This window comes from Callorhinchus milii, unplaced genomic scaffold (genome assembly GCF_018977255.1).
Source record: "Callorhinchus milii isolate IMCB2004 unplaced genomic scaffold, IMCB_Cmil_1.0 Scaffold21, whole genome shotgun sequence".
In the NCBI taxonomy this organism is placed as follows: Eukaryota; Metazoa; Chordata; class Chondrichthyes; order Chimaeriformes; family Callorhinchidae; genus Callorhinchus; species Callorhinchus milii.
The window spans coordinates 6871555-6894417 of NW_024704762.1; the positions used below are offsets into that span (position 1 = coordinate 6871555).

Below are 22863 nucleotides of genomic sequence, written 5' to 3' on the forward strand. Positions count from 1 at the left end.
TTGCGGGCGAAACGCGCACAGCAGCGTCCCACAAACAGTCGCTTCACTTCACTTCTTCTTCTTCTTCCACCTTCCTACCCCCTATCCTCGCTGCCTTCCACCCTTCCTGATCCCAATCACCAGCTCAGGTGCAGATCCCAGAACGTCCAGCGCCTTGGGACATCCTCCTGACGTGAAAGGACTCTGTACCGATGTAATTTGTTGTTGTGTTGTCGATCTGTCATTATGTCAGCTCAGCTTTTACAGCCCCTCGATCTCCTAATCTTTTACCTTTTTCCTATCAATCCCTGTCTAACTCTTCCTTCCCGCTTCCTGGTGGTGAAGCACCCTACATGCCAGTGAATAGGATTACTCTAATGAGTGATGAAGTAATGCTTCAAAGTATAATATTAATGGCCTCACCTACTCTGGCATGTGAACCATTAGCAATGTCATCATCCTAAGAGTTTATTTATTATTAATAATTTAAATATATTTTCCAAAGTGGTCAGGATTATATGTGAGGGCTCTCAGTAAATCTTTTGCATCATCATCATCAGGCCTGAAGGGAGGCATTGTGTTTTACTGATGCAACCTCTGTACCATCCCCTGAGGTTTGCCTGTGAGTAAAACTCTGGAAAATGTTTAATTAGATAATGGTTGGTCTTGCTCTCACCGCACTCGGGTCCCTGAGAGCATCCCACAGCTCCGACCAGCATTGCGAAGCCAAGGTATCACAGAACCACCACAAGCGCTCTGGGACGCTACCCTTCGTGAGGGGCGCTGTTGTTGTTGTTGATGGGATCTCTCAATGAACCACACAAAACATTAGCCCTCGTTCTAGTGGTAGATGTCTAGAAGATGTGAAAAGCACTACATCAAATGCAAGAATTATTATTATTATTATTATTATTATTATGCTTATATAGGCAACCAGTGTTGCAACATTTAGATTTACTCCACAGGTCTTACAGCTTTAAGATGAGATTTTTTGGTGCATCCAACAACAACAACTTGCGTTTATTTCACGCCCCTCATGCAGGCCAGCATCCCAGAGCACTTTAACACCAACAACCCTAACAAACAAAGCAGTTTCGTCGAGACATTTCAAACTCTATCATTGGAAGGGGGAACCTGGTGGTACAATAGTTAGATGCTGGCGATAGAACCATCATCTCCGTAACCTGGATTTGAATCCAGCCCGAAATGATGGGTTGGAAGTCTCCTGTTTGTTGTCAGTCAGGGTCTTGTGAAGACCTTCCTCGACCACTGGGCTTACTGTCACCTCCTCCACCCCCCCACCCCTGGCTCGGCATCAGGCTCCGAAACTCCTGCCCCGTGTGAAGGGCGCTGTATAAATGCAAGTTGCGGTTGTTGAAGTGGTTTTTGACTGTGTATTTTGTGGGCAAAACCCAGCATAACCCAATTACTTGTGGGAATTGGCTTACAGAAAAACATTCCTGTGCTCGGCACGAAAGTACACCATTTCACTCCAAGGAACTGCTGGATGGGAAAGCCCGAGACACCGATAATGCCACGTTGGAGCAGTAGGGGGCACTCTTCAAACATTGGTGCGGAAGCATATTTTTGCGGTTAAGGTGCTTTTCTCTGTATTTATTCCATGCTGTAAGGGGCAATGCATTTGTACCGTGTTGTACCAGATTGCTGGATAGCAGCGCAGAATGAGCTTTACAGCGATAGGTAGCCTTGCAATTGGGTTACACAGTTCAGAAACCAAGCGAGCACTTTTTTAAAAAAAAATAATTGGGATTTTAAAAAAAAAGGATACAGATGGAGAAGGAGTGATGGGACATGTGGCAAACGTGGGCGCGAGGACAGTATAGGCGATGAGATTTGACAAGAAATGGATAGGAGGAGAGGAGAGACTGCTTGGTGTGAGGGGGAGGGAGTGAAACAGCTCTCAAAACATCTTCCTGATGCTCACTAGACACACACACACACACACACAGGCTTGTCACAGCTCTTTCAGTGCAATGTTGAGTAGTACAGTGTATTGAGGCCCCCTAATTGGCGTTCTACTGCAATCTCAGGCCCTTTAACATCACCCACTGCTCTCCACTGTCAAAGAGAGCAGCCAGGAATTAGCAAACCACAAGCCAACTCTCAAATCCTTGTCACTCCCTTTTGGTACTCTGATACTCCATCGTTGTCCTTTTCTGGTAACTCCACACCTGCAGATAGATCCCTCAGTCCATTCTCACTGTTGTCCGGGGGTTCAGACATCCACATTATGGTAGTGTTCTTGACCCATGTCGCTTTAATAAGCTGCATAAAAATGCAAGCGTTTTAATGTAATTTGCCTGTTCTTTAGCAGGCAATCCTAGATTGAATTCCTCTCTGGAGGTGGAAATAGCAATGTAATGTACAGTCCTGTCTGGTGTCTCAGAGGATGGGAAGCAGGGAAACAATTAAGGCCCTTACATCCCCCACAACTTCCCCCAAAACCCTTGAGTCTCTCACCTTCTCATCAATCCACACCCCCTCCTCTCTCCCCATCTCTCTCCTCCCCTCCCCATCCTCCCCCTCTCCCATAATTCCTTACCTCCCCCATATGTCCCCCATCTCCCCTCACTTCTCTCCTCCCCCTCCCATACCTCCATCCAATCCCCACCCCCCCCCCCCCCACCCTCCTTCTCCCCCATTGAACAGTAGATGCTAACTGAGGGCAGCAAATTTGATTGAAAAGACTTAACCTTTGCTCTCATCCATCACTCAAGCCGTCTGTCTCCCCTGCCACCCCATCCCCCCATTGCTTTACATTCATAGCCAGTTCGGGAGGAAAATTCCTATCATTTTCAAGGCAGCAGCCCATCTGTTTGGGGATGGGATGGTGCTGATCCCAGCAGTTTCAGCCGGTGATGTCTTCCCTACCTTCCCAGAGAACAACGCCATCAGGAACATCATCATTTGAAGTCATATATATGTGTGTGTGTATATATATATATAAAAAAAAGCTCAAATGATTGATTGACTCCTCTGACAGTCTTTTGTTATTATTTAGGAGGGCACACACACTGTGTCAAGAACTATTTAATCAAACGCTTGTAACCAAGCTCATAAAAACTTCAGGCTTTATAGCCGTAACAGTGAATTACGTCCGATAAATGGAGTTACAGTGCTCGTTTCTTGTGTTAAATCGAATGTTAATTAATTTCAAAGGCGGCATGGGGATTAAGTAGGCGAAATCCCTTCTGAATTCAATGCATTCACCTGGTTTTAAACCCATCAGAGTTGAAGTTGCCTGACATTGGATTCTATTTCTTTTTTATCATTATTTCAGAAATGCCATCAAGCTCCCATACGGTGTGTAAGAATGAGCTTCAGACCTAATTAAACTTCTGCATAACACTTTTTTTTTAAAAAAGGGAAGGGTGCAGTCCAATTGGAAGCTCTGAGGGCTGGGAGATGCTGGAATAACTCACTCTGAGATTCAGCGCCATAGACGTCACCCAGTTAAAGAGTTATGTGTTTGTTTGGTTTCAAAGGGAAGCCACACCTAAAAACCGACTGTATTCCCCCCACCCCCTTATTCTCTGACAACCATCTCTCAAATATCACCAGGCAGCGGAATACTGCACTAAAGTACAGGGTGTTCACAAGGGGCTGTTACCCACTCCCCTACCCTGTTCTTTTCTTACACTGATTTTTTCCCTTCATTTTCCGTTGCAGGTGAGTCGAGTGCAACAATGTCGGTCTGATCCCAGTAATTTCTTTGTCACTCACTCACTCACTCACTCACTCACTCCATCCATCCATCCATCCATCCATCCGTGTTACGGAATGCGTGACACCGAACATGGCAACAGGTCACTATCCGCCGTGAAAATGATGCCACTCACACACACACACACACACGGATCCTCGGGATGTCTGAAGGCACTTAAACACTTGCACTGAATGCAATGAAACACTTCTAAATATAATTATCATCATTCTGTCCACGTGTTTCAGTTGTTGGTCAGTGCACTGCAGTGAAAAAAACTTTGCGAACACCCTGTAGAAGGGAATTTTTGGGTGCTCAGCCGGGTGTCCGACACATGCCTTGTGATGAGCTGCTTCAAATTGCCAAATTGTGGAATTATTTGTCTTAAACATCACATGGGGGGGGAGATTGTGGTTGATCATTTGGCGGATCGTAAAGAACACTTTGAGTGAAGAAGGCCCTTTGGCCCATTTAACGTCGTCGTTTTACAATCCCAACCCTATCATCTTCCCATTACAGAAGCCACCTCCACCTGTTTCTTAAATGAAACCCAATGTCCGGTCCTCAACTGGTAGCCCATCCCGGCTGTGCTTAAAGGAATACTTATTGGTGCTTCTGCCCCAACCATTTACGTTAAACATGACATTGGGTGAGCTTGTCTCTCGTGCCCTCCATTCCACCATTGGCGGCCGCTCTTTCAGCCACTATGCCCCCAAACCCTGGAACACTCTCCCTCCATCCCTCCACTTTGCCCCCTGCTTCCCCATCTGCAGGTCAAACCTAAAGACCTTCCTCTTTGACCGTGCTTAAGGTCACCTCCCCTGCTCTCCCGGCTCGGTGTCTGGCTCCACCTCTGCCGAGTGCTCTGGGACTTTTGTGTGAGGGGACGCTACATAAATGCAAGTTGTCCGTTGTTATTCGGGTTCGAGTAGAGTGGAGGCTTTCAATACCCTCGATCCACAAACCGTCAGGTCACTTAACGTTGTATTCCGTGAAGCGCTTCGGGACGTCTCGACGACGCGATAAAGGCGCTGTGTCGAACGCAAGGATTGTTACGATTACTATTGCCGTTCCTGTTATCATAACGAGACAGTAATAGAGCCCGTTCCCCGCTCTCACCGGGACTGATGTCAGGCTCAGTGAGTTTTAGGCAGAGCTAACAATGTGATGCTCTGCACTGAACCAAATTGAGATGTGATTTAATATGCCTGTCGCATCCATCTACTCTCTCTGTGCTCCCAGATAAACCAACCAAAGGGAACGATCCCCTGTCGTGAATGCAAGTGCTTGTGACTCAAACCCATGTCCCGTCTCTGCTTTTAAGAGCCCCGACAATAAATTAGCACTGTCACCAAAGGCAAAGGTACCAGTTCACAAAGCAGTTTCCTTCCCAAAATTCACAGGACGACAACCCCCGGCAGCTTCCCGGTTCCAGTATTCTTTTATTACTCTTATTATTATGATGTTTTTTTCTTAAATTAAAATGAAGACACTGCGACAGTGCAGTCACTCCGCTGTGGGTTTGGGTTGAGACGGAATCAAATGTCTTGACTGCATCTCAGCCCTTTGAATCCATTGAAGCCCCTATTGCTTCTCAGATCAGTTGGAAAATTTCTTTTTTTATATATATATATATACAGTGTATATTATTTACTGTGAGACATGCGTGGAAATCGGTTTCCTCGGCTGATCGTTCACAGAACTACTGTGTGTCAGTCTTTCCGAAGAATTCGCAGGACACTGAGTTCTGAATAAAAATGCACTGAGACGTTCTCATCTCCTCCTCCTCTTCTTTCTTTTTTTTATTTTGCATTTCTATTCAGAGGTGCGGGAGGGGTGGGAGGGTGGGGGGTCGGGAGGAATATATAGGAGGGGAAGGGGTTTTTTTGGGGTTGAAATCAGGAGTGTGACGATTTGTGCACAAGTTATTGTTCAGATGCTGCTTCTCACACACACACATACACACAAAAAAAAACACAGCAACAGAGACCGACTGCAACGCCAGAGGTTCCCACAACTCATCATTCAGCAAAGGAGAGCTTGAGTTGGGAGAAGTTTCCCCCCCTTTCCCCCCCCCACACCCCTCCCCAGAGTGTTTGAATCAAATTGCTTGTGTGTGTGTGTGTGTGGTGTGTGATCGGTAGGTCGGCAGCTGAGAAACACCACGAAAGGTGTGTGTGTGTGTGTGCGTTGTGTTTTTTTTTCTCTCTCCACCCAAACGGTTTGGAAGAATCGTTTTTATTTCCATTTCGCAACTCCTTTTTTTTTGACCACACACACACACACACACACACACGCACAAAATACACAAGAACGTGAAAAAAAAACACAACGTGTTTGGCATATAACCAGAACATCTCTGCTATTACAGAGATGCTATTACTGTACCCCCCCACCACCCCCCCCCCCCCCCACCACCACCCCCCCACCCCCGGAAAAAAAAAGTGTCTGCCTACCAGATATTACAGGGTCTTACACACAAAATCAGAAGAAAAAAAAAGCAGTATTTTTTTTTGCTTTTTGTGTGTACAGGTTTTTTTTTTGGGGGGGGGTGGGGGGGGGGGGGGGGGGGACGGGTTCCTGACCTGACCTCAACCGCCATCCCCCCCCAAAAAAGGATTATAACATTATTATTAATTCATAATCCTTACCCTTTAAAAGAGACGACCTAAACCCTCTCCCCCCCCCATGTGGTTGTGACTGCGACTCCCGCGCGGAGGGGACGTTTTACTGAATGGGGCCGAGATGGCAACATCGCCGAGGATTCCGACCGCGCCGATTGGCTGCCGCTCCTCGCCCAAACCCCGCCCCCCCCACTCCAACCCCGCCCACCAAAACCCCGCCCACCAGCAGCCGTGGGGGGGGGACGGGCGGAGGGAGTGGGCGGCGCTTCCATCGCGGGGCGGGAGCGCGTCCAATCCGCAGAGCGGAACCACCCGGAGTCCCGCCCGCCTTTATCTCCGATTGGCTCCGCGGCCGCCGGCCGGCGGCGTTTCGATTGGTGGACGGCGCCGTCGCTCGCCCCGCCCCCCTCCTCCAGCCCCGCCCCCCCCTCCAGCCCCAGCCCAGCAGGGTAGGTTGAGCGAGTGTGGTCGCCGCACCAGGTTAGGTTGGAGCAGAGGCTGCCGCCTCTCGTAGAGAGAGAGAGAGAGAGAGAGAAAAAAGTTGTGTGTGTGTGTGGGGTTCGCACTCCACCGCGTGGAGGCGGCGGCGGCGGCTGTCGCTCGGTGGGGGCTTCTCTTTTCGCGTTGATTCGATTCGGGCTAAAGGAGCTCTCTCGCCCACCCCTTACCCCCCCACCCCCCCACCCCCCGGGTCGGCCACGATGAACGTGGAGGTGACTACCCTCTTGGCCGCCCTGTGGGTTTGTGTTTGGACGGAAGACGCGGGGAAAATAGTCGCTGATCGCTACGCGGTTTACTGGAACAGCAGCAACGCCAGGTACCGGTGTGTGTGTGTGTATATGTGTGTGTGTATATGTGTATGTGTGTGTGTATATTATTTAAAAACACACACGCACACGCGCGTGTGGACGGACGCAAGAGCAGAGAGGGTGGGAGAGGATGGGTGGGTGGGTGGGTGGGTGGGGGTGCAAGTGAGATGGGTGGTGTTGGTGGTGGTGGGGTGGGGGGCGAACCAAAGTTGCACACTTGCACACCAGCCCCATCCCCCCCCCCCCCCCCCCCCCCCGCGTGTGTGTTTTTTTCTCTCTTTGACTTACCCTTTTAGGTGTAATAGATTGAAACCTACAACAACCCCCAACGCCACACGACACACAACACGACGAGGTTCTCTCTCTCTCTCTCTCTCTCGCTTTATTTCTCTCTTATCTCTCTCTCTCTGTCTCTCCTCAGTGGTGTGTGTGTGTGTGTGTTACAATTTCACTCTCTGTCTCTCTCTCTCTCTGTGTCTCTCTCTCTTATGGCAAAACTTAATTGTGTATTCATCCCTCGATTTGCATCGGATTGACTTGAGGCTTTTTTCCCCTCTGCGCGCACTCACACACACTCACTCACTCTCACTCTGACACACACACACACACACTCACTCTCACACTCACTCACACACGCAGAGAGAACGAATTGCCTTGAATTAGCCATAGAAATGCACAGGTCTGTTGACACGGTGGAGGCGAGCGGTCCATCCCGGTCAAGTAAGACGTCGGTGGCTTTTGTCCTCAGCCATTCCATCCCATCCCATCCCGTCCCATCCCATCCCGTCCCGTCCCATCCCATCCCATCCCATCCCATCCCATCCCATCCCGTCCCATCCCATCCCATCCCATCCCATCCCATCCCATCCCATCCCATCCCATCCCATCCCATCCCGTCCCGTCCGCCTGTCTTCCCCCGTTGTCGTTTTTTGCATCTCGTGAAATTCGCACCGTTTCCTCCACCGTTTCATGAACTCAGCGATGGCTCACACAGAGATGTGTGGTGTGTGTGGGGTGTTGTGTGTCCTTCTCAACCTAAAAGCAAAGGGAAAAAAAACCAAATAATTTGGTTGCAATGGGGTGAAAGGCTAAGAATGTCCTTTGGGCGGTGGGTGGGTGGGGAGTGGGGTGGGTGGGGGGGGTGGGGGGGGGGGAGTGGGGTGGGTGGGGTGGGTGGGGGGGGGGGGGGGGGAGTGGGGGTGGGGGGGTTGTTGGGGGGAATCGATTGCAGTCGAAATTGTGGGTGTTTTGTTCACGTGTGTGAAAAAATCTCAGAGCCCTGACATCGTGAAATTGAGGCACCCGTTGGGTCGGGACAAGACACACCAGAGATGCTGACAGGGACCTAAGATGGTTCCCTGGCGTTTAAGAGAGAAGCATTTTCTTTTATATATGTATATATATATCATATATATCTATATATCTCTATATATATCTATAAAAAAGCAGCAGAACAGAAAGCGAGAACAGTTACCGCCTCTCAATAATCCGAACCTTTTCAGCCCAACTCCAGGAACACAGGACAGGTTTCCCTTCACTGAAGTTTACAGAGCATTCCTCTGCCCCCACACCCCCCACCCACACCCCCACCCCACACTCCCACCCACCCCCACACACCCCCACACCCCCACCCACACCCCCCCCTACACCCCCCACCCACATCCCCACCCCCCCCACCCCCCCCCCCCACACCCCCACCCACACCCCCACCCACACCCCCCCCCACACCCCCACCCACATCCCCACCCCCCCACCCCCCCCCCCACACCCCCACCCACACCCCCACCCAATTCAAAAAGGCGCAAGTCGTTTCTGCCTTCTTCTCTTTTTTAATATATAAAAAAAATAATAATAAAAATTAAAAAAAAAGACAAAGGAAAAAGCTTCGGTCTTAGGAAAAGTTCACTCGTTTCCTCACTAGTTTTCACCCCCTGTTGAGGAAGTCCTAAATTCAAGTAGACGCTGTGTTAGGAAACACGGTGTGTGTGTGTGTGTGTGTGCGAATGATATATAATAATAATATAATAACGTGATATATATATAATAACAATATCGCATTCACGCTGTGGATTTTTAAGGCATCGATTTTGTTGTCTTATGTGAGTCAGAAATCATTCACTGCATTCGCTTCCAAACACGACCTGAACACCTGGAGATGAGGCGATGGAGATCACCGGTTGTCTCTGTCTGTTCGTTCTCCAGAAAACCCGCAGATTGGGAATATATATATATATGTATATATATAATTTATTGCCAGATTTGCCAAACGAACGGTGAATGAATTGCCTGTGATTTTTATTGCAGGTTTATCTTTAGTTATCTTTTTTTTGGGGGGGGGGGGGGAAAGGCTGATTTTTGGGTGTGATTAGCAGATAACTAATTTAGGGTATAACGGGGAGAAGGACGGTTCCCAGAGGTGGGAAAGCTTTTGTCGGACAGTGATATCAGTGACCAACTCTGCGGCTTTAGCTGTTGGGGGTTTTAACTTGGGATCTGGAACGGGCGCTGACAATTCGAGGCAATATCCACACCCACTGTGTTTCCTAATCATCCTTGTCCTGTGGGGAGGGGTGCAGTGTGTGTGTGTGTGGGTGGGGGTGGGGGGGGGCGTGGGGGGGGCAGCTTTAATTTAATTTCAATCTGCTATTAAGCACTGTATAGAATCAGCTCCCAATTGCCCAAATCCTTTTTTTTTGTCCAAATCCTCAGGGTTTGCAATCTCAGTGGGGTTTGCACCCCCCCCCCCCCCCCCACTCACACACACACATACCCCCCCCCCACACACACACACACACACACACACATACCCCCCCCACACACACACACACACAAGAGAGCCACTGGATGGCCTCTGTTTGTAACTGAAGACATTCACTCATAAAACGAGTGTGTAACAACCAACCACATAATCACCGAAACCGCCCAAGAAATCCCAAAACCTTCTCCCCCATATCTCTCCCCCCACACCCTCCCCCACACCCTCTCCCCCCCCTCCCCCCTCCCCCCCACCCCCACACCCTCTCCTGCCCTAAATCGAAATTGTTCCCACTGTGCAGAATGAACTGGGTCACTCTCCAACTCAGTCTCCACTCCGTTTCGCACAGAGCGCAATACAAATTAGATTTTTATTTTAACTTGAGGCTAAATAAATGTCTTTGGAGGATCCTGAGCCACAGCCACGACGACTGCATATTTTTTTTTGGGGGGTTGGCCTATCCTTCCCCCCCAAACCCCCCCCAACCACCACCCCCAACCCCCCCCCCCCCCCTCTCTCTCTCTCTCTCCTCTCTCTCTCTCTTGTCACCTCCTTTCTCTGGGTTCAGAGGGGGAGAAAGGAGCAGAAACCCAAGATTTCTGGCTGTGCATTTTTGGAAGCGAAACCTGTCTTAAAGTGTTCGTTTGTTTTCAGATGATTTTATGCTTCAGTTAAATGAGCCCAAATGCAATGGTGCGCGTGGAATCTAATGCTCATTTTTGGCTCTGTGCGTTTTTGTGTTTCAATCTATTCTACAAAAAAACTCAATCCGGATTTCTGGCCAATGCTTTGCTCCTCAAGTTCACGTTAATGATACTCACACACACTCACACTCACACACACTCTCACACTCACTCACACACTCACTCACACTCTCACACACACACTCACACACACACACACTCTCACTCACACACACTCTCACACTCACACACTCACTCACACACACTCTCTCACACACACACTCAGACACTCACACTCACACACACTCACACACACACTCACTCACACACACTCTCACACACTCACTCTCACACTCTCACACTCACTCACACTCACACTCACACACACACTCACATACACACACACTCACACAACGGTCCATTTTAAAGCGCGTTCGTGATGTGATTAATGTGGTGTTTTTTTTCACGATGGATTGAAAACGAAACTGGGGAATAAGTCTCCAGTGGAGATCCTCTGACTGAATGGGTCTAAAACTATTCCTCTGGTGTTTTTTTTGGTGGGGGGTGGGGGGGGGGGGGGGGGGGAGAGGGGAGAGAAATAAAACTGTGTGTGTGAATCAGAGAGACACAGAGAGAGAGTGCAGATCAGGACCAGTGATCCCTTTAAACGCGCTCTGTGACGCTCTGGTGACTAAATGTTGGGGGGTTTTTTGGGGGGGGTTTGGGGGGTCACTTTTTCACTGAAAATAAACGGGGAAGATTCTCTGACTGAACGGACTGGGTCTGAAACAATTTTGCTGGTGGTCGGATGAACACTTTCCTGAGTTTTCTCCAGTAAAGACTGTGTGTGTGTCTGTGTGTCTGTCTCTCTCTCTGTGTCTGTGTGTCTGTCTCTCTCTCTGTGTGTGTCTCTGTCTGTTTGTGTGTGTGTGTCTGTCTGTCTGTTTATGTGTGTGTGTCTGTTTGTCTGTGTGTGTCTGTCTGTGTGTGTCTGTCTGTGTGTGTCTGTCTCTATGTGTGTGTGTGTATGTCTCTGTCTGTGTGTTTGTCTGTGTGTGTCTGTCTGTGTGTGTGTCTCTGTGTGTGTCTGTGTGTCTCTGTGTGTGTGGGTGTGTGTGGGTGTGTCTGTCTCTGTGTGTGTGTGTGTCTGCCTCTGTGTGTGTGTCTCTGTCTCTGTGTGTCTGTCTCTGTGTGTGTGTGTGTCTGTCTCTGTGTGTCTCTCTGTGTGTGTGTGTGTCTCTGACTCCGTGTGTCTCTGTGTGTGTGTGTGTGTGTGTGTCTGTCTCTGTGTGTCTCTGTGTGTGTGTGTGTCTCTGACTCCGTGTGTCTCTCTGTGTGTGTGTGTGTGTGTCTCTGTGTGTCTGTGTCTGTCTCTGTGTGTGTGTGTGTCTCTCTGACTCCGTGTGTCTCTGTGTGTGTGTGTGTGTGTGTGTGTCTCTGTGTGTGTGTGTGTCTCTGTGTGTGTGTCTGTGTGTGTGTGTGTGTGTCTGTCTCTGTGTGTGTGTGTGTGGGTGTGAATTATTTGTGTGATCACAGAGAGAGCAGAAGGGCAGATCGGTTCAGTGATAACTTTAACCGTTTCTCTGCAACGCTCTGGTGAATAAATGCACAATAAATATAAAATTCACCCACCGTGTCCAAGCGGACTGAGTGTAAGCAAAACAACCCCCTTTGCACTTGCAGGAGGAAGAGGGAAGGGGGGGGGGGAAGCAAAAAAAAACACATAGAAAGCTAATCTCTATTTAAAAAATAATATTATTCACAATTAACTGGGAATGCAGTGAGCATCTCAATATCTATTTACACCTCTCTCTCTCCCTCTCTCTGTGTGTGTGTGTCTCTCTCTCTCCCAACAGCTCGTCATCACGTTGTGCAATTAAAATATCAATAAATATCTTAACTAATTTATGCTAATAGCAAATTTACAAAGGGGTTTGACTAATAACAAGCTGGACAGTCAAGCAAACGACTGGGCTCTGGGTTTTTGCACTCATTTGAATTTACAATGCAAATGACTTGAGTCCAAATGCAACGCAGGAGCTCAGACCTCATTATAATAAATTGTTGCTCTATCAAATTGATAGCCCCCAACTCACAGACAGACACCGGTAATGGGAGATTTTTTTTAATGAAAGTGGCCATACGTGGGTAATTTATACATGAGCTCCACAACAACACATTGGTTTGGGTGGATTGCAGTTTTTCCACACACACACACACACACACACAACCACACACACACACACCCCCCACCACCCCCCTGGTGTCTTGATGAGAGACCTCATCTAACCCCCAAACCAAGTAGCTATGCCAATCCATCCCTGGGACCTACCTAATCAACCCACACCCACCCCACCCTACACACCCTACACACCCACCCAACCAACCCACCCACCCACCCTAATGCTCAGATCAACCCAAATCCTGGCTAAACCCACCCAGACCCCAGCTATGCTCACAACACTGGTACAGTAAAATCCAAGGCAGTTCATCTCCCACTTCTCCCCCCAACCCCCTCCCAAATTGCCACCCCATAAAACACCAACTCTGGCAGTTTAATAGCTTTTTAATGGATTTTAGAACACAGCCCCAGTAAGTGGGGGGGGGAGGATATTTTTTATTTGGGCAATTTGTAATTTATTTGGGGTGTTTGACACATGCACAACCACTGTCGCCTTGAGCGCCCTGGGACACTACCCTGAGGGGTGCTGTATAAATACAAGTTGTTGTTGTTGTTGTTCGGTGCTTAAGAGCGAGTATCCAAACCACACAGAGTTCCATGGATTCCCACTTGCCCACACGTGGAAAAATTCCACGCAGATGATTTTAGGAATTAGGACAACTGCTAATTAGGGCAACATTATTAGTAGTTTTTGCAACTTGTATTATAGTGTATGATTGTTTTTTGTGTTTGTTATATATGTAATATATATTCTATATATATATTCTATATATATATTAGACATATATGCGTACAGGGTGATCAGAAAGAAGTGATACCATTACAATGACTATGCCTTAAAGAAATTATGATTTTTTTTAGATAGTAGGGTAGATATCATGAATTTTTGGACACCCTGTAATATATATATATATTGCAACATTATTAGTTTTTACAACTTGTACTATAATGCGCAATTGTTTTCTTGTGTAATATATATAATATGTATATGTGCTTTTTTTTTAAGCATCAACACACTGACTCATTGTAAATACTATAATTGTTAGGCAACCAGTGTCCCCATTCACGTTTCATTTGTCCCTGGGACACATGGGCAGTTGTCAGGAAATTAAATCTGACTAACGAGCACCTTTTTAAAATGTTATTTTTCGGGGACTAATAGTTCCCATGGGGGTCCTTAAACAGGCAAATCGATTAAAATCTGAAATTTACCAGGTAATGTTAGTGAATGTATAAAATACGCATGATAGGGTTTTGCATTTAGAAAGATTCTAGTTAGTGGGGGGAGAAAGGAATGAGGTCCATTTTTTGTTGGCAAACAAGAAAATGAGACTTGACTCAATAATGCAATACAATACAATGCAACACCTTTAAGCCTCTAGCAATGGACATGACTCTCATTCCCCCTTATTGCCAATTGCCATCCCATAAAACACTAACCTGGACAGTTTAACAGCTTTTTAATGAATCTTTTATTCAGCCAGTAACTGGGTGGGGGTGGGTGGGGGGGGGGGGGGCTTCCTTTTTTAAAAAAATATTATTATTATTTTAAAGAAGTTATAAATCTAAGAAGGAATACGAGAGTGAATTTCAGACCATCTGAAACCCCACCCCCGCCACCAAGAGGTTGCTTATACGGCCCCCGCTCCCATCCTTTGTTGGAGTTTTTCTCTGCCTTTTCAAGCCACTGTAGTGAGATTTAAATTCTAGACTGGAACCAGCCCGCACAAAATTATTCCCACGGTTTCGCTCATCCGTGGATTTTGAGGTGACTTTTGTTCCCCGCTTGTTGGAGGGGCTGCAAGTCCACGCCCTTCAATTCCATTTCTGGCTTTTCTTTCTCCGTTTCATTGGGACTCTCTCTTTGGGAAACGTTGACATCTTTCGTGGTGACTTTCTCTCTCTCCCCCCCCTCCCCCCCCCCCCGCCATGACAAAAAAAATGCACAGGTTTATTGAGCGGCTGATTTTCTGAAATAAATATATAGCTACTGAGAACCTTTCACTGACGTCTCTCTCTCCCAGGCTGTACGGACAGCTTCGAGACCGAGGGAAACTGAGGAAGCAAGGATTTGGGAGGTTTGGGAGGCAGTGACTAGTACCTGTGCTATTAATAATAGTAATATTCCATTGTCTGTTCCCTCCACCGAACCCTATTCCCAATCCCACAACATTTTAGCTCCAGCACCCCGGTCCCGAATAAAAGGTTATTGTATAATTGTCAGACGCAGTCAGCAAACGCGGACAAGTGCCTTGTCAGGTTTTTGTGTGAAATGTTGTGGATGTTCAGGGAGAAAAACAATGTGAGAATCCGTTGGAACCACAACCCGAGCACTTTTCTGCCACCTTTCGTCTCAGTTTCTGAATTCACTAATTAACAGGGTGGGGATAGAGAACCTGCTGTTTTAGCAAATCCTCTTGTTTTTTTATCCCCCCTATATATAAAGCTGATTATAACGCAACATTCCTCGGAAAACATCTCCCCCTTGTCTCTGGTGTAGCTGAATTTCATTAATAATAATAATAATAAGAAGAAGAATCCTTGCATTTGATACTGCGCCTTATCACGTCGTTGAGACGTCTCAAAGCGCTGCACAGAATATACTATAAAGTAGATTGACTGTGTATTCTGTAGGCAAAATGCGGTAGCCAATTGCCCACAACAGTATCCCACAAACGGTTGTGGATTGAGTGACCAAATTTTTTTCTGAGGGATTATTATCCCCCAGAAAGCGATCCGCTAATCAAATAAACAACCAGGTTCCTACTTACTGCTAGGTTACCAGAGGCGTGTGGATTGAACAAAACTTGCCTAAGGTTTCGCACTGACGGGAATCGAACCTGGGTCCTCTCGCTTGCAAAAGCGAGTGTACTAACCACTACATCACAATAATGCCTGGGCTTGGCTATGCCACGTTCTATCAGGTTGCAGGTTGGTTATTGAGTTATAAATGACAAGCCCAGTTTGAGTTGTTTGAATCTAAGCTGCTGATGGTTTACAGTGGCAAAGTGGTGCTATAACCCAGCTGTGCCCTCTGATGCCAAGTACTATTGTAAAACCAGGCGGGTGGTGCCCTAATAGTGGGCAATGTTGTCTGGCTACCTTGGCAGTGCCAAGCGGTACTTTGGTGCTGAACAGCTGTGCGTCTTTGGCTGTAGGTTTTTTTTTGCATCGGTTTCGATTTATAACCATAATAATAATCGTTGCATTTGATATAGTGACTTCAAACCAGACCTGAGCATGTCTCAAAGCTCTTTGCAGGATTACAGTAATACTAACGATAATCCTTGCATTTGATATAGCGGTTTATCACTTCGTTGAGGTGTCTTCACTGGAGAGTGGAGTGTGTGTGTGTGTGTGTGTGTTGGTGGGGGATGTGTTAGTCAATCAGTGTGAGGGGTGCTTGCCAACAGCAACGCCTTGTGTGGGTTGGGCAGTCAGGCTCTGTTTGGGTAGTGGGCTCACACTTTTGAGTCTTGAAGATTCACAACTTGACCTTGTGATTATCACTGTTACGGGGGTGCGCGCGTGTGTGTGAGAGAGAGAGTGCGCTTGGGCTTCCGATACCTGTGCACAAAACCTTTTATGTTTGGCCCACAAAATACACAGCCAATCCGCTTTACAGTGTATTCTGTGAAGCGCCTTGAGACGTTTCGTTGATGTGATGAGGCGCTATATTAAATGCAAGGACTATTGTGATTAACATTGGGGCTGTGATGCAATTAATATACAGGATCAACAACAACAAATTGCATTTATGGAGTGCCTTTCATGTCGGTTATCCAATCGTAGCCTCGAAAAAAACGAGTGGAAAATTCTGAACCTCACTTTTCTGAATTTGCGAGGAAGCAGACATTTTTTTGCAATCAATATTTTTGTTAAAAAAAATTGGGCTTTGATGCTAATTTGGTAGAAATTTCCACAATTCCTTGAGATCTCTTAACGTTTTAAGGTGAAATGGTTTTTTGAAGGCGGCTTAAGTCGGGTGGAATTTCAGGCGTCTGGGTGGCTGGGGACAGCCTGGGATTGCGGGCTCACAGTCCTGGACCTGGGGCTCAGTGTTGTATTGGGGTTTGAGAGGCGCTAACGGTTCAAAGCTAACAGTAGCCAACGCACGGAATTTGCATGTCTTTTGCAGCCGAGTAGAGAGTTTCTACAAATGGACATGTTTCGAATCAGTTGAGGGTTTTAAGGCTACAATGCAAACCTCTAACCTAGTTGCCCCTTTTCTCTCCCTCTCCCTCTCCCTCTCTCCCCACTCTCTACATGTAGCGGAGGGTAAATTGATGCCGTCACTTTATGCACTGCTTTGAGGGACGAGATTGAATTCAGTTCCCGATCGATAAGTCTGAACTCAATTCCATCCAGCTTATAAGCAGCCCATAATTATGCTTTAGACACAGTGGGCCTGTAATAGCCACACTATATATGCATCGCGCCAACACAGAGCAATCATTTAACCTGCTTTTTCAATATGCCTCACAGAATGTGTGCTCTCCCCCCCCCCCCCCCCACTCTCTCTCTCTCTCTCTCTCTCACACACACACACACAGTGAGCAGTCAGCCCAGCCTCGCTCTCTGCATCCGCAGGGAAAGATTTCACTTCCCCATTAACACTTGCCTCGCCGAGGATTAGTAACTGCCTCCAAGACGTGGGCATGAAACTCCCAGTTTATCACTTTTCTCCACACCGGCCTCTGTGTTTCAGTCATGATCTCTGTCTCTTTCTTTCTCTCTCTCTCTCTCTCTCTCTCTCTCTTTCTCTCTCTCTCTAACTTTTTGGTCACCCTGTTTATTCCCCCCCACCCCAAGGGATACAGGTCTAATCTCCTACACAACCATGGACCGCAAACACATCAGTTGGCGCGCGCAATGCTATGTAACACCCTAATGCTTTCTCCAGAGCAAAGCCTTAACTTGTCTGAGACAACTGGTGTCGAATTTCCCCTGCAACCAAGAGCTTCTGCTAGAATCGCAACGCTCAGATCAGATGCATTCTGATCCAGGTATATGTTTTAAAAAAAACAAGGTCCCATCCCATTTGTAAATATATTTGCCTACAAATACACAGTCAATCCACTTTACAGTGTACCCTGTGAAGTATTTGAGACGTCCTTCCGACGTGATAAGGCGCTATAACAAATGCAAGGATTATGATTATTAATTATTATGCCCTCGTTCCCACCCACTGCCCCACCTAGTCCAAGTAGTTGACAAAACAAGCCCTTATAGGGGCTGGGTTGGGGTGGAGATACGCTCCTATTGGCTTTGGGGATAGACAGCCTCACTCCCCCCAAAAAAACTTTAGAAAGTGCTTGCAACCTGCACCCAGCGATCTTGCAGTGATTTCTCACTGCGTTGGTGCTACGTCTCCTCATTCCTGTTGATTTCCCTTTCATTGAGGAAAGGGACAATGGCGGCTTCTCTGGGAAGAGTCCCATCATGAATGGGCATAATCCCTCTTTGATTAGGAAGCTGCTGTCAGGATGTGTGAAAGGACTCGGGGCTGCGCTAGGTGGGGGGTTGATGGGAGATGTCACTCACTGGTGTAGTCTGTCTAATCCTCTGAGCTCCTGGGCAATGTTCCTGAGACGCAGAGCCACCCTAGTGTCATACCACCTTGCAAGACTGGGGCAGTTTAGCTCTGAGCTGACAGCTGAATAAAAAAAACGTCTCCAGTATTTCATCTTCAATGGCTGCTTATAGGTCAGGGCTGGGATTAAATTCAGCGGCTTTCACACTTAGCTTCGTGTTCTCACAAGTCACTGACATCCAGAAACCCCCGCGCCTTTAAAATACTTTTCATCGGTCACCAGCAAACAGGCACATTTTAGGAATAAATCAAATGTATGTCTGACTGTGGGGGAGAGGGGTCGTTTGTAGTAATGGAGAGGGCTGTGTGTATTTTTGGGGAGCTATGTGGAGAAGTTGTATGGGTATAGGGGGCTTGATTGTGTGTCTTGGGTATACGGGTTGGGCTGTGTGTTAATAATAATAATAATGATGATAATAATCTTTGCTTTTGATATAGACATCAGTTTTTGTCTGAAATGTTAATTCGTTCATATTTGAAAATGAACGTTTCACCTTTTTTTCTTACCTGAGGGATTTGGAGCAGAAATGTGCGTGAATTTCCTTTGGAAAAAAATATATATGTATTTATTTAGTGCGGTATTTATATCTTTACAAGTTGCCATGTAGCCAAGGCTTAAAGTTGACTTGACTGCAGAGGGGAATGGAGGCTGCCCACCTCCCTTGCCGCTAATCCCTGAAGGCCCCCGCCCATCGAAACAAAGTCTTGGGCATTTCATTTCTGCACAAACCAGTTCGCTAAAAACAACAAAGCAGGAAACAGCCAATTCTCTCACTTGCAGAGATGCCTGTAGAGTATAATGCACATGGAACCAGATTGACAGCATAGAAGGAGGCCATTTATTCCCTCCCCCCACCCTCCCCAAAAGATGTGGTCTCTCAGTCAACGACTGTTTGTGGGACACTGCTATGCGCAATTGGCTGCTGCGTATCGCCCACAAAATACACAGTCAATCCACTATACAGCGTGATAAGGCACTATAACAAATGCAAGGATTATTATCATATTGTTTTCTTACTTTGCCCTGGAATCGTTTAAAAACAAGTGTAAGAGCTTTTGAATTACTAGTTTACCTGCAGGCCACCTGCCTGTATCTATCGTCAACCCTGGCAGAATGATTCAACACTCCAGCCCAGCCCCAAGTACATGTAACTGCAACTACAGGAAGCTGTGTCAGGTTTGTACACATCTATTCTCAGGTTGGAACCCCATTACTGTGGCCTGTGAGAAATGGAGAGGTTTACATTTGTGACATAATAATTCTTGCATTCGATACAGCGCCTTATCACTTCTTCGAGACGTCTCAAAGCGCTTCGCAGAACGTACTGTAAAGTGAATGGACTGTATATCTTGTGGGCGAAATGCGGCGGCCAATTGCGCCCGGCAGCGTCCCACAAAGAGTTATGGATGCTATGAAAAACAGAAGTTTGTTCTTGTGCGTTGACCTGGTAGATTGTGATTGGGGGTTGGGGGGGAATTGGGCAGAGAGAGAAAACACTAGCCATCATTCAGTGTATCGGATCAATAGATTAATTTTCCAGTTCCTGCTATCGATTCTCTCTTCGCCCCCCCACCCCACCCACTCCCCACTGCTCTCCACAGTGCAATTGGGCCAATGTTCTTTCCTACCTCCATCAGAACACAGCACTGCTTGCTGAACGCTCGCTGTGAGCAGCGCACCACCCAATCAATGCTGATCAAATTCCCATTCTAATGGCGGTTCCTGTTAAGTGTATGTTCTTGTGTGGTTTAATGGCAGGAGGTTGTGCTCTTTACTGCAATTGACTAATGCATCTGCTGGAAAAAAATAATCCTTTATGCCTCTGCAGAGGCCGGTGGAAGCCACAGCCGGTGATGGATGGCTTTAAAAGCAGAAATGCAGAGAGGTCTCGGGTAAAAATGAAATAAAAATCAATTGTTTCAGACTAAAATAAAATAAAATGCTTTGGATTAGGGAACAATGAGGAACGTTGGAAGTTTAACCATTTGAGAGCTGAAAAGATCAACATTTCTCGCCTTTTTTTGCCAGCGTCCTCTCCCGGAAGCGTGACCCAGAACGCTACCCTGCGTGAAGGGCGCTGTGTAAATGCAAGTTGTTGTTGTTGTCGACCCGTGCTCAGGGACAGTTCCACACGGGTGCTCCCGTGTTCATGTAACCTCTGAGGTGCTGAGGTCAATTGTAGGTCCAATTATTGCCCTGGTTGAGATCAAGTGAATGGAGACCTTGGGATGGGGTCAGTGCTGCCCAGTGCTGTTCTGACCAGTGTCTTTACCCCTCACCCAATGGACGAGTTGAATTGTGCCTTGGTTGGGGTGACTGCTGGAGTCTAACCAGCTAAAACCACATAGCTTGCCATCGATAGCACAGTCTGGCAAGCTTTCCTACTGCTCCTTGTTAGGGCTTTGACTTGCAGCAACAGCAACAAATCACATTTCACGTCGGGAGGATGTCCCGAGGCACTGGGCGGTCAAGGATTTGCAGGGTTAACAGGAGTTGAGTGGGAGGATTCCCTGCCCCCAGAGACTAGTCTGCCCTTACAAGTCCCAAGGATGGGCCAGGTTGTCTTGGAGGAGTTGAACTTATTTACGGTGGAAAGATATATCTATAGGATGCCCAGGTGGGTATGAATAAGAACAGAGTTCTTGACAGCTATGACACAGATGTGCTGTGCATGTTTGTCCAGGGAGAGGGCACGGGGACAGGCAGAGGCGAATCCTGTGGCTTCTGTGGGAGATGTTGCCATTGTGATGTGTTCGCTGCCTGACCTGACATGAAGCCGGTGTTCACATTGGAGAAGTTTACACATTAGTCACATTGCATCTGTTCCGTCCTGGGCTGAATCACTGGAAGAGTAACACAAGAGTGAAGTAACATGGGAGTTCGAGTTATGGCAAAGGAGTTTTACAACGTGATTGTGCAACTTTGCACAGAGTTATTTTATTTTATGGATCAGTAAATGGACCCACATAGCACAGTACGTACTTAGTCATTCGCGCTCTGACTCCCAGGGTCACACCTATTACATGTGTATTTGGTGACAAGACAGACAGTCTATCAACAACACCTTGGATTAACTGTGGAGCCTTTCGGCTTTGACTGGTGCACCTTATTCGAGCCAGTTCAGCTCCAGCCGAGGTTGGCATATACCACGGGACCCTTATAGGGTGTCTGCTTGTATTAAGCAAGGAGGAGTTGCGTTATAACCTGGCATCTATTTGCCCCGCTGCTGGTGGTGATGACTCGGAACATTGTGTGAGTGAAGGGAGTGCAGCGTCTTGAATTTACGTTAGTCTGCACGGCTCCTGCTTAATTTCCCGTTGAATGTCAGTCCGTCCCTGGGGCTGCAACCCATGTAAGTCAGCTTTAACACAGACATCCAGCGTAAATAGCCTTAATATCTAATAATGAACAGAGTGGCACATTAAGCAGCCGCGGACACAGTGTGCATGTGGGAGTCGGAACAGCTCAGTGACTGTCGTCCATCTATTTTGCAGCAATCGTAACACAGAGAGAGAGAGAGAAGAAAAAGAACTCACCTTTTTATAGTGCTTTATCTCGAAATATCTGAGGCTTTTACAGTAATTATACCTTAGTGTAGTTTTGTTTTTTGTAGGCAAATTACTGTGAGGAATTTTGAACTATTAAATGACTCCCTGTTTGCGGAATTCTTATTTTTATCCACAGCACCACATTACCATCGTGGTCTGTTAATTGATAATAATCCATGCAATTTATTTGGCGCCTCTAAGGTCAGAGTTTCTAAGTGTTTCTTGGATAATTGACGTCGAGTTTAGTGACTGAATTTTTGTAGCAACCATTTTAGGCAGGTTTCCTTAATCCACACGCCTCTGTTTACCTAGCAGTAAGTGGGAACCCGGTTGTTAGTCGATTGGCAGATTGCTTTCCGGCGGCAATAATCCTCCGAAAATAAATAAATAGGTGTCGTTCAATCCACATCTGTTTGTGGGACACTGTTGTGCGCAATTGGCTGCTGTGTTTTGCCCGATAAATACGCAATCAATCCACTTTACAATATATTCTGTGAAGCGCTTTGAGACGTCTCAATGAAGTGATGAGGCTCTATATCAAATGCAAGGATTATTATTATTACTATCTGCACTTACAATAAACAACTTATTTTTCTGGCCACGGAGCCTGAAGGGGTCATATTTTGCAAAGCATTTGAATTTCACTTTGCGATTTGTGTATACTGTACAGATCCAGAAATCTCCTGTTCCAGATCGATGCTGTTTATAGACTGACTATACAAACCCTAATTACTGATCAATTTTTCTCGGCTTTTAGCAGCGTTGACCTGAATGGTATAATGTCATTTTGTTTTTTGAGCATCGCTGATTTGGTGGAAGCTATTAAGCAGCATCCATTCTTGACGGTGGTCTCTTGCTTCTCTGTCAACAAACTGCCTTTGCATTTTTTTTGCTAACATATTTGTTGAGTTAATCGAATTGGGTGAGTTTGTAAATGTTTTAGATTTTAAAACCAGTTGAAAACA

At 46.9% G+C, this 22863-nt stretch overlaps 1 protein-coding gene across 2 annotated transcripts in view; it reads left to right on the forward strand.

The window, feature by feature from the left end:
* Positions 1-7028: 7028 nt before the first annotated feature.
* Positions 7029-22863, forward strand: part of LOC103181940 (ephrin-A2) — a 105344-nt gene continuing 89509 nt past the window's right edge. For both annotated transcript variants that reach the window (XM_007898740.1, XM_042342701.1), the window contains exon 1: positions 7029-7144. In XM_007898740.1, the coding sequence (XP_007896931.1) occupies positions 7029-7144 (116 nt within the window). The remainder of the gene's footprint in view (positions 7145-22863) is intronic.